The sequence below is a fragment of the Chenopodium album genome, chromosome 17 (assembly GCF_948465745.1).
Source record: "Chenopodium album chromosome 17, dcCheAlbu1.1, whole genome shotgun sequence".
In the NCBI taxonomy this organism is placed as follows: domain Eukaryota; kingdom Viridiplantae; phylum Streptophyta; class Magnoliopsida; order Caryophyllales; family Amaranthaceae; genus Chenopodium; species Chenopodium album.
The window spans coordinates 36,755,646-36,767,758 of NC_137850.1; the positions used below are offsets into that span (position 1 = coordinate 36,755,646).

A 12,113-nucleotide genomic window follows, 5' to 3' on the forward strand; every position below is an offset into this window, starting at 1 on the left:
AAGTTTTTTTTTTTTTTTTTATTTATTGACAGTGAAATTGAATTTTTTGTTATGAATCACATATTGTATACATGACAGGCCCTAGCACAATAAACTGATTACCAAAGATATCACAACCTTTTAAGTTGCATTGGACAAAATATAAAGACATAGATTTGACTCACTCACATCAAGCTAAGTTAGACTTGTTTACCTCAAACACCACTAAATTTATGTAATAGGGTTTTTTTTTTTTTTTTTAGAGGCAACATAAACTTAATAGCTTTCAAAGACAACCTTCAATTTATTTATTTATTTACTTATTTATTTATTTTTTTTTAAAAAAAGATACAATAGTCAAAGCTACATGCATTTTAACAACCATTTGAGCCTCATGCATATATCCAACCAATGGCTCATTGTTTGAAGATCTAATACTTTTTCCCTTAGGATCGATAAACCCTAAGAACGTTTCTCTAATTGGATCTAAAAATTTAAAGCAGCAAGAATGACCATTAGCAGAGAGTTGTTAATTCGGGTTTGGGTCGGGTCAATGTAGGTTAGGTCAGATTCAGGTCGGGTCATGTCAGGTTGATGGACTCATCTATATCGGTCGAATTAGGATTGGATTATGCATCTTATCGTTTTTAGGTCAGGTCAAGTTTAGGTATATTTCATTCGAGTTCACGTCGAATCACTCCACGCTACCCCCAACATCTAATTCAAGAAACTCTAATTCCAAAAAAAATAACCTAAATATAAAAACTAGAAAATTTACCGAAAGGATGGCCAATCAAATAAAGGACACACAAGGCTAAATTTCTTCCAAGCATTTTGAACCCTCCAATTTCGACACCGCCGAAGACTATGCCGTCGTTGAAGAGGTCATCGCCGAGTTTGAGTTGGTGATGACTCTTTACTGTCATTCGGTGGAAAACCTAAGGATAATCAACTTATAAATTGGTGTTTTAACAAAAACCAACAATGACATGACTTAATTGGGGATATATATGTAAATTGGTCTAACTGAGTTGGAGTACATGCCACAATGAGTCAATGACAAACGACGTTACTTGGATCTGTGAGACTCATGAGAACTTTTATTAGTAACCTAACTATTCATCCTACCAACAATAACTTCACTAAAAAGACTAGAACTCGCATAAACAACTTTAGACCAGCTTCCCACTCCCTCCATTGTTGAAGACAAGTGAAGCTTTAATTTTCTGCAATTTCCCATGACATACAACTACCCTTAAGGGTTAACCATTTCCCTTATGAGTATATATTATTTGCATAATAATGTTCTCTTTAAATTCGGCAGCAAAGTCGTTAGAATAAGGTTGTGTCTGTCAAAACACAAAAGAATAAGGTTGTAAACATGGTGGTGATGTGGTTTGTTCTTATTTCCTCCTCGTCTACGATTTTAAGGTTTTCATGGGGGAATTAATGGTGGTTGAACAGGAAGCCTTTTCGCGGTGGTTGAGAAGATTGACTGAGGTATGATGGTATTGGTGGTGATGATATATTTCAAATCTTTTTGCGGTGGTTGATCATGAAGTTGAAGATCAAAAGAAATGATTTCTTCCTCTCAATGATGTTAACATCCATGGATGGACATTATATAGCATCTTTACCCCGATCTGACTCATTGAAAATATTAGCTGATGTAGTGAAAATATGAGTTGTGCATTGACAAACATGTCAACTAACTTGTTGCACTATAAACAAAAATAAATAAATAAATAAATAAAATAAAATAAAAAAATCCCCAAAATCTCTTACCATTGGGGGAAATTGACTTCCTTTAATATATTTCTTGGCCGCTGGTTTCATAAAAAAAAAAAAAAAAAAGTAACTAAAAAGAAATGCAAAAATGATGCAGTAATTGAACTCCAAAATACAAGTATAATTATCCAACTAAAATGGCTATACTTATTTCCATTAAGAACAAAAAATGAGGGCAAAATGAGTGCTTCTCTCCAAAAAATCAATAATTTTTGTTCATCCTATTACATATATTCTACATTTACAGCTTTAATCCTTACAAGCTTCCTCTCCTACCACACAATGACGCAAAACCCACAATTGAACAGGCCAATTAATGTCCGTGCTCAGGTCATCCCTGATCATATACCCCAGTTCTAAGGCTCCGGTGCCCCAACAACATTGCTATTATGTTCCCGAAATTAATCATAAAAATTACAGGCTGCACAATTACGGCAACAGACCTTATAGATTCACGACCTTAATTTATGAAGCTTTCCGGGTCTGAACATGGAAAACTTGATAATTGATCTTAGTAGTCAAACTCTACCCTTATGTTCCCGAAATTAATCATAAAAATTACAGGCTGCACAATTACGGCAACAGACCTTATAGATTCACGACCTTAATTTATGAAGCTTTCCGGGTCTGAACATGGAAAACTTGATAATTGATCTTAGTAGTCAAACTCTACCCTTATTGTAGTCTAAATAAAAGTCTTCAATCATCTGCCGAAGATGCTGCAATGACAAAGTACATATAGAAGTTAATGCACAAAGCTCATCATGAATAAGAAGGGAAGGGGGAAAATGTGAAATAATTACCTTCATTTCATCATGAAGCACAAGAAATATTTTCTTCAGTCGTTTATACCGCTGCAGAGTAACAACCAATTGAAGATTTAATCAGAAGCTTGTACAATTTTATGTAGCAATATTTACATATTAAAAAAAAAATAATAATAAAATAAAAAATACTTCCAAACATCAAGACAGTCTTGATAATGGTAGGGGTGTAGGACAAGGTCATAAAAGGGTTGAGCTTGTGCTGCAACAGCATTACTATGGCATCCACATCTTTTAACTGATTATAGGTAGATAACTATCACATGAAAAATACAAACCTTATAGGAACAAAAACATTAAGGCTTGATAGTTAACTGCTACTTTATACAACTACACTGACCTAATGAACTTGTTGAAAAACAAACATGAAGGCTTGAAAACCAAAAATTGAGGCAGTTTATTGTGGTTTTGCAATTGTCACAGTATTTTAATCAGTTAAAAATCTATCAGCATTTTTTTTATAATATACCCAGAACTTTTCAAGCAGAGGAAGAATTCAACCGACTAGGCCAGGCCAACACACACATAAGCATACCATTTCACACCGGCGATAGCTTTCTCTTATTTGTGCCAAAATTTCGTCATATCTTTCAGTACCTTTTGCACGTTCAAGTTCCATCCCCATCTTCTGAAAATCAATCCTTCAAAATAAAGAGCCAAATGAAAACAGAGACCTTTTGTAAACATGGAAATAATTTGATGACATATAACTCACTTTACAGGGAGACTAGGGGCCTGAGAGGAGGAAATAATCACAGCAAAATATCATACCTGTATCTCTCCAAAATTTTGATCAGGGAAGAGTAAGGTTCATACTTCTCACAATACTCTTGCACATATTCATTATACCTATGGACACAGATTGAAGGGGCATCATAAAGAGATATTCTAGGCACAAACAGTTTACCTATAACTATTATTACAAATAAACGTACAGGCACCATAAAGATTTCAGAAATAACCACACCATTCATGAAAACAAGTATGACGCTTGAAAACTACTTACTGTGAGAAATTTTTAACCGGTTCCTTTAGCTCTGGTTCTTCCTTTTCATACTTAGAGAATGAATCATCTGAAAAGGACTCACTCCTTTTGCGCTTATTAATACCACCTTGGGTATTTGACACATCTCTTCTTCTGTCGCTAGCATCTTTTTTCTTTTTGGTCAGATCACTAGCATCTTTTTTCTTTTTGGTCAAATCACTTGCAGATTTTATCGTGTTAGATTTTCTTGACTTATTTCCTTTCCCCTTGCGTGAACCCATTTCTTGCCGGGAGTCTTCACGTTGTGAATGAACGTGAGATTTTTTGCGTGTTTCTCCACAACCTACATCTTCTGTTTCTTGATTAGCAACATCCGCACTATGCCCCAATCTGCTACGATCCACGGCTTTGTTGGAAAAAGGCCCAACTTCAGCATGACCACTCGATTGTTGTAGCTGAGATTGCAAATCACCATGAGGACGGGAACTATCTTCAACATAAGGTTCTGGAGACCTTATCTTTGACAAACTGTCAGAATTATTTGGAGCTCCTCTTGCATTTGGGAAGGAGGTGTTAACGGACTCTATGACTGGCTTGCCTATAGATTTGCTTCTCAAATCTGGATTCTGAGAACCTGAGGTGCCTGATTTCGTCTCTGACTTCTTGAAGGAGCTTACTCTATCAAACTGCCTTTTACTCCCTTCTGATTCCTCTGGCAAGGAATCACGAAGTTCACCCAACTCCAGGTCTGATAGTTCTCTTTGGAGCAATCTTTTGCCACCAGGAGACCTGTCAAACTCAGCCTTACCATTTTCCTTCAGAGAGAATCCCGTGTGTAACCTCGAAGAAGTTCCCAATGATTGTGCCTTATTATCCCATTCACTATGCTTTCTGTGGTGGGGCTCCGGGCATACTGAGCTCTTCTGAGCAAGAGGATTTTCTTTAAACTTACCATTTGCTTTCTCATTTGAACTATCTTCCTCATACTGTGCCTCTCGGTAACCCTTGTCGTATTTTGAAAAACATTCTTGTGTTAGTTGTGTATAATCATTTGTCCTCTGTAGTTTTGAATCTACCCCCAAACGTCCAGCAGGCCCTCGACCAGACTGTAGTGACTCTACAGCAGATTTTCCAGGAAAAACATAGTTATATCCACTCTGCACGCCTAGATGTGTGTTAGCACCCTCATCCCTGCTGAACTGATTTGACTTTTGCACGTTATGGATCTCATGAATGTCTTCACTCATTAAATCAGCGGAATGATTTGGTGAACTCCCCAAGGTATGTGATTCAATATGCCCAGAAACTGTAGGCTGTGTCGGATTTGCTTTAAATCTTTTGACATGATCACCATCATGCTCAAACTGGATCTCATTGGATCCTCTTTTAGATTTACCCCCAGACTTAACAAAGTCATGATTCTCAGGTTGAATATCATCTATAACATCTTCTTGCTCAGTAACCACATCGGCCCTCTTACATGGTTGAGTTTGATCATGATCAGAAGCTATCATTTTCTCAGTAGTTATACCAAGATTTTGAGGGACTGTTGCCAGCTGAGATTCATTATCATCAAGAAAATCTGACCCAATGTCAACATCCTCAGATACATAGCCATCTTGATCTATATTTCTTCCATCTTGTTGGGGCAAAGCATTAGGCATACCCCATGGAACTCCTGTTGTAGATAGCACATGTTCAGTACCTTGTAAATTCTTGGGTTCTTTGTCATCATCACTTATTATATCAACATCCACATCAGATGCTGAAGAAGAATCATCGCCTTCACTATCACTGCTACTAGCACTCCCACTACCTGCAGGGCTTCTACTTCGGCTTGCACTATCACTGCCACTGTCACTACTTCCACTATCACTATCACTGTCACTTTTACTGTCATTAGATCTCACTGTTTGACCTTCATTGTTGACAGGGGGTTCATCATCACCAAATAAATCGGAAAAGTGTTGTGATGCATCAATTTTTTCAACCATATTTGGCTCTTCATCAAAAGTTTGCACCTGTTCCTCCATATCCATAGCTGGTGACTTCTCTGCAAATCTTAAGCCTGGAGCTGGTACTTCAACAAGGTTATCTTCTGGAACAAACTTCTGATTATTGTCTTCAGGAGAACTGAAATGCAACAACATCAGAAAGTGAATGATGATCACCTAAATAAAGGGTATGCAGCTGAACTCTGCAGTAATCTAATATAATACTTCAGTTCCCTAATATTGCAACAGGGGGGGGGGGGGGGGGGGGGGGGGGGGGAAGACACAGAATTTAAGACAAGGAGAGATAGAAAGGAATAAAGATAGGGACCCATGTGGTGAGGAGAGACGTAGAGAGAAAGCGTGTACATATATGGTAATTTTGCAATATATGTGAAACTTCCTAAAATGGTAATTGTTGCAATATATGTTGCAATTAAAGGAAGTTTACCGATATAGTATGCATAGCAAGATAAATGGTCATGGCCATTTCCAATTAAGGCAATTAGTCTATAAAACCAATTTCATCTTCTGAAAAGTTAACAATGAAAATTATCTGAAAGAGAAAATTGAAATGTATCTAGACAGCAAACAATCGTATTGATACATGCAAATATGAGATACTCAAAAGATAGCAACAACATCTTTACTCATGAAACACCAGCAGAACACTGAACGAACAAATTACTTTTTGTTGACTGGAAAAGGAAAATTTTCCACAATATCAAATTTTATTGGCTTCAACATTCTCAAACTAGCTCTACAGACTACAACTGATTGATAACATTAGAAGAACAATTATTTACCCATTTCCAACAAATCTCTAATCAGTAAACTTTCAGGAACATAAGAACAGGGGTTACCTTCCATTATCAAAATACGACTTCTTCAAGCTTTCCTGCTCCACAGCCGACTTCAAAACATATCTTCCAGGAGGTTCATAAGTTGCAATCTAAGGCAGCAGATCTCATCAGAAAACATTACACTACATATAAGAACTATTACAGACAACAAACTAGATATGTTTTACACTCACTTTCTTAAGAATGGGCTCAATTTTGCGAACAGAGATGGAAGTTGTATCTCCAACAGCTTTCTCCAATGCCTGCAAATCATCAAAGATACACAAGTAAACCTCTAAGAATTCTAGTTGTAGCCAATGTACAATAAAAAATTCGGATTACTTGACCCCCAAAAAAAAAAGAAACAGGCAGTAAGACTGTAAAACCTTCCCCGGGGGCGGAATCCAACTCTTTTTTACCTTTATGCTCATCCCCTTTGGATTCTCTCTCAGCAATGTTACTAGGTAGTTCTGTAGATCCGATATTCCAGCTCCTTGATTGTCTTTGTGCACTACTGATTCAGGCACCCTACCAGAAACTAGGGCAGGGGCATCATTCACAGAGCTGACAGCATTTTCCTGTTCCCTAGCTTGGTTAGGTATTGAATTCTCTGCAACAATTTGACTTTCAGTAGCATTTCCTCTATTAAAAGAAGATGCCACAGAAACAGGCTGGTTATGAGGTGATGGCAGAGGTGAAGTTGAATGCCTTCCCTTTGCAGAAAAAGTTAAGGAGGATCCAGTAGTTGACTTCACAGGTTTAGGAGGTCCACCAACTAAAACATAAGAAAACAGCAAACATCAAAAAAGAGAAGACTGAGGAAGAATATATATAATCAACATAGAGGTAACTTTACCTTGTGATGGCTCAGATAATCTCCTGTTTTTGGGTTTAAACTTCCTTGGATTAACTACAAAAGAATGAGATCAGAAATATTAGCAATTACCCATAGCTGAGATAATTCTAGTTGAACTCAAAGTTAAGATTATAATGGGAAAAATGACAATATTTGGGGAATTGGTATTACTTCTCTAAGTTTTTCCTAATAAAAACACTTTCAAAATTCAGGGACGGCCCTAATGTTATGTTGGCTTTGCCAACTTCTTGGGTTGTGGGCGCTTAAGCGGACGTGGGGTGGCTTTTTTCAAGCAGAGGAAGGGCACGAAAGCAGAAGGAATCCAGACGCCGGCCAGAAAGATTCCTCACAGATAGTGACTATTTTCCATAATCCTCCACCCTCTTTCCACCACCCCAAAAGGAAATAGAAAAAACACAACAAGGAGTAATAGATTCATGGCTCTAATCTCTAACTTAATTAGTAGCGATGAAATATACTCATGCACAATAGAAAATATATGATAAATCCATCACATGTTAAATCACAGAGGGAATAATAATTTAAAAGAGCTGATACTTACCCTCTGCAGCAGCAAATGCTTGCATTTGACTCTTCATAGGGGGATTGCATTGGTCCAAGACAATAGCCCTATCAAGATCAACATGTGAGCTGTAAGAAAATAATGGGAGAAGTAACACGGCAAGCATAATCTCTTTGTTCTTTAAAGCCAATAAATGAACAGAGGTCAATTTCTTGTCATGTATCATGACATATAAAAGTACACCCAACCCAAATAACTTCCTCAAAATATGCATCATGATTAACAATACCCCATCTATCTCAATATTCCCCAAACACATAACTGGACTGCTGCTGCCCTTCCATAACACAAGAAATGGCTAAATAATGGATCTAGGAAGATGATTTTCAAAAAATCAAATAACATAGAGCCACTAAATCAGCAACTAAATTGTATAAGTGACAAGAAATGACTACATGGAGAAAATAAATCTGTATTCAGTGAAATATGTAAGACCGCCAACATTTTAAACATTAATCATACATCACAGCAAGTAAAAGCAGAAGAGACAAGCACCTGAACAGCAATTAAACAATTGTCAGACACATGAACTAAGTTCCACGTTTGACAGCAAGATTCTTACAGCGATAAGACTAAGGAAGACCCTTAAAACATCTTGATAATACCTTCTAAACAATATCATGTTGTAAATGCATAATGATGTAAAACATTAAATCCTGTAGCACAAGAAGATTATCGAAAGCACATTAGGTGGACAGACATTTAATACAGAAATATTTTCTCAGCCACGAAGATTAATGAATGAAGAGTATAGATATAAATAAATATGCATATACAATTATACATACAAAAATAAAAGTAGATATCCATGTATGGGTGTGTGCACTGTACAACATACTTGCGTGATTTGAGTTTCTGCTCATATTCTTCTGATCTCTTCTTAACCTGCTTCTTAGTGGACTCGTCTAAGACACGCTGCACATTCACCTTGCGCCATACACAACCAGATTCAACAAGTAAACCATTACCGTCTTCACCACTCTGGCGTTCTTCATAGATGTCACAAAGGCCACCCATTTCATGCGCCCACATAAATCGATATTCTTTGCCACCCACATCAATAACCTGAAAGATGATAATTACAATTATACGACAAGTAGAAAGAGCCGCCATGGAAAATCATGCCAGTGACAATACTAAGATCATTAGGGTCCATATAAGATATAATATGGAGTTGAACAACAAAAATTTCCCGTCAAGGGAAGCACCGCAAATACGCATTACCCCTAAAAAACTTTGTTTTAGTGGATTTTTGTTTTCAGAAATCAGCTTCAAATAGAAGCACACCGAATCCCTTAGACTTCTGACCAAAGACTTTGCTAAAGTCAATTAACTAATTAAGTAACCAATTTGAATATACATGCTGCCAGTAGCTTCCTCAAGAGCTTTATCTAAGCTTGTCTACTAGCATAATTTTCATAGGAAGGGCATAGCAATGAGCACCAAATACTAAACCCTATGCATAGAAATATAAATGATAAAATGAAAATTCCTATCTGTTTTGAGTCTTTTGACCAATCAATAATAAAACACTTATTCTTTTAATCTTATTCTGATCCCTTCTCTTTTCTTCCTACCGCTCCATTTCATTCTAATCAACCATTATAAAAAGACATTGGGAAATTTAGGAATATGAGTAAAACTATGTTTGATTCTTTGATATTCCAACAATCATTAGATTAATATTCTTCATTCATTCAGCTTTATCAAAGTATAAATCAAAGAATTTATCTCCAACAATCATTGACAAAGTCACAAAGATCAGCTTCCTTCATTCACTTTTATCAAGTTTTATGCAAACCCAAAAACCCAAATCTTCTATCATTCAACTCCCTCCATCCAAGTCATCTTCAGCCTCCCTGGAATTCTTCCATAAGTGCATTTTCTACCCAAACCAACAAGGCTCATGCTCATGGATGCGACTATATTTGATTGTACAATGTCATAAGTAAAGTAAGCAACATATTTTTCTAATAGTTAGAAAGGGAAAAATGCAAATGTAACTAGAATTTTCATTTGATTAATATTCTTCCTTATTCAATAGTTTTTTCCACACTGAGAAAACTAACGGAATTTTCATTTGAATGAAGGAAGCATGTATATTGGTGTTTCCACCTGGTTCACCCTTTGGGCTAATCCAGATTCAGGGTTCGTTCCTGGGTGGTGAGGTTCCAATCCTCTCCCAATTGTTGTTGTGGGAGATTGAACACACGGTTCTCCCTACCAAGTGCAGCCCCAATCACCACTGCACTAACAACCAATTGGACTAACAGACCATAATTAACTAAACGGTTTTCACATATTCCCAATTAACTTTTTACATAGCTTCCCTTTGGAATCAAGAACAGTAAAATCAGAAAATCATAGTTTCTGCTTAGTTTTCCACACTTCTACTAACATTTCTAGTTCAAATTACACTACGAACATGACAAACATTTCCGAATACACAAACTAAAATCATAAACATTCCAACACAAAAACAACCAAAATTCAAATTAATCCAAATCCAACCAAACAAAAAAAAAAAAAAAAAAAAAAAAACAATAACTTGAAACAATCAACAACAAAAAACCAAAATTACTCACATTGCCAAGAGGATTACTAAGGTTAGAATCAAATTTAATCCGAGCAGCACCACCTTGAGACTCGACGCGCTTGATCTCATCAACGAGGTCAGGAGCAAGACGAATGGTTGCGGCGAAGGAGGGAGGATTGCCGGGAATAAGGGTGAAGGATTCTTCAGATTGAGGCGGCGCCGTCGTCGCCGGCGCAGGAGACGCCGACGACGATGACGGAGGCGGCGGTTTGCGGGAGGAGTGAGAAGGTCGGGCGGCGGAGGAAGGGCGTTGAGGAGGTGGTGGAGGGAAGGAGTTGCGCTTGGAAGCGGAAGCGCCGCCGCGAGCGCCGCCCCCTCGGCCGAATTTATGGGACCCGCCGTACATCCCTAAGTTTAAGTCTCGCTTTCTTCTCTGTCTTCTTCTTCCCTGTATTCTTGTTGTTTCGGTTATGTTTAATTATTTTATTCAAATTGTTTTTTTGATTTTTGCTTTGTTTTATTAAAAACAAAAGGGTCAAGGGCCTTGAGGAGGTGGAGGTTTGGGTTGAGTAGAGATATCAATACATGTATGTGGGTCGAATTCAGTCCAAGTTAAGTTAGATATTGGCTCATATTCAGGTCAGGATAATCTAGCCTCCACATTAAGTTCAACCTCGGGTTGGATTAAGTTTGGTTCAAGTTAGTTCAGGTCGGTTATCATTTTGAATGTAGGGTTGAGTTTGGTTCAATTCAAATTTGAATTGGTTTTAATTTCGGGTTCGAGTTGTGTTGAGTCGAGTTTGGAGCGAGTTTACAGCTTGTAAATTTAGGATCAGGTCATATTTTGGTCGTATGATTATCAATTTGGATAATTGATATATAAAAGAATGATTCAATAGAATAAATGTAAGCCTAAGGGGAAGAATCATTGATAGATTGAAATGGCACACCAATATTGATGTGTTTTATATGAAAACTAGCATTTTGGCCTCGTGCAATGTATGGGCTGTTAATATTATTAGGAAATCAGAACAAATATGTATCTATGTGGTTTTTTTTTATTTATTTATGTTTTTCTCTTGTGAAAAATGAAGACTTTAGAAGGAATGAGTAGTTATTGAAATGCACTCATAAATGGTATTAAGACAAGGAATATGAATTAATCAATTCAGTAAACATTAAATATGTATAGTGAATTAAGAAAAATTCACTAGCTTTCGTGGAAAAAGTTGTGCAAACCAAAAAATGAGGGTGGTTTGGGATTTTGAGATCCTAAGTTGTTTAATTGGGCATTACTTGGTAAGCAAGCGTGGAGGTTAATGTTGAGGTCGGGTTCTCTTCTTGAGCAAGTATTAAAAGGGCGGTATTGTAGACACCCAAATGTGTCTCCCCAAAACCAAACCCAGTGATGAATACCTTTTATGTCATTTGATTGTCAAACGAGAAATACGAGGCATCCAATCAGAAAGCGCACATGAACATGAGTAGAATAAAGTAGAGGCCTATTATTAGGGCAGGTTCAATCTCTTTTAGGTTGGATTTGTACCTTCATCCCCGAACTTCCAGTCTTGGTTTCAGACCTATTGGAGTTAACGATCTCATGGATCGTTAAGGGGTGTAACCTTCACCCTGTGAACGGTTTACAAGTTCCTAAAACTTGTTGGCGACTCTTTTGCTCTAGCTTCCTTCCCTTTGGACGCCACCATGCTTAAGTGTATGATCACAGTGG

At 37.2% G+C, this 12,113-nt stretch overlaps 1 protein-coding gene across 1 annotated transcript; it reads right to left on the minus strand.

The window, feature by feature from the left end:
* Window positions 1-1,891: 1,891 nt before the first annotated feature.
* Window positions 1,892-10,868, minus strand: LOC145589626 (uncharacterized). Its single transcript, XM_081646285.1, has 12 exons — window positions 10,434-10,868; window positions 8,687-8,913; window positions 7,828-7,895; window positions 7,266-7,319; window positions 6,829-7,184; window positions 6,604-6,672; window positions 6,431-6,519; window positions 3,598-5,709; window positions 3,363-3,440; window positions 3,127-3,232; window positions 2,571-2,621; window positions 1,892-2,486 (listed from the first exon to the last, which is right to left on the minus strand). Exons 1-12 carry the CDS (start codon window positions 10,788-10,790, stop codon window positions 2,430-2,432), a joined length of 3,624 nt encoding a protein of 1,207 aa, XP_081502411.1. The 5' UTR covers window positions 10,791-10,868; the 3' UTR covers window positions 1,892-2,429.
* Window positions 10,869-12,113: the final 1,245 nt, after the last annotated feature.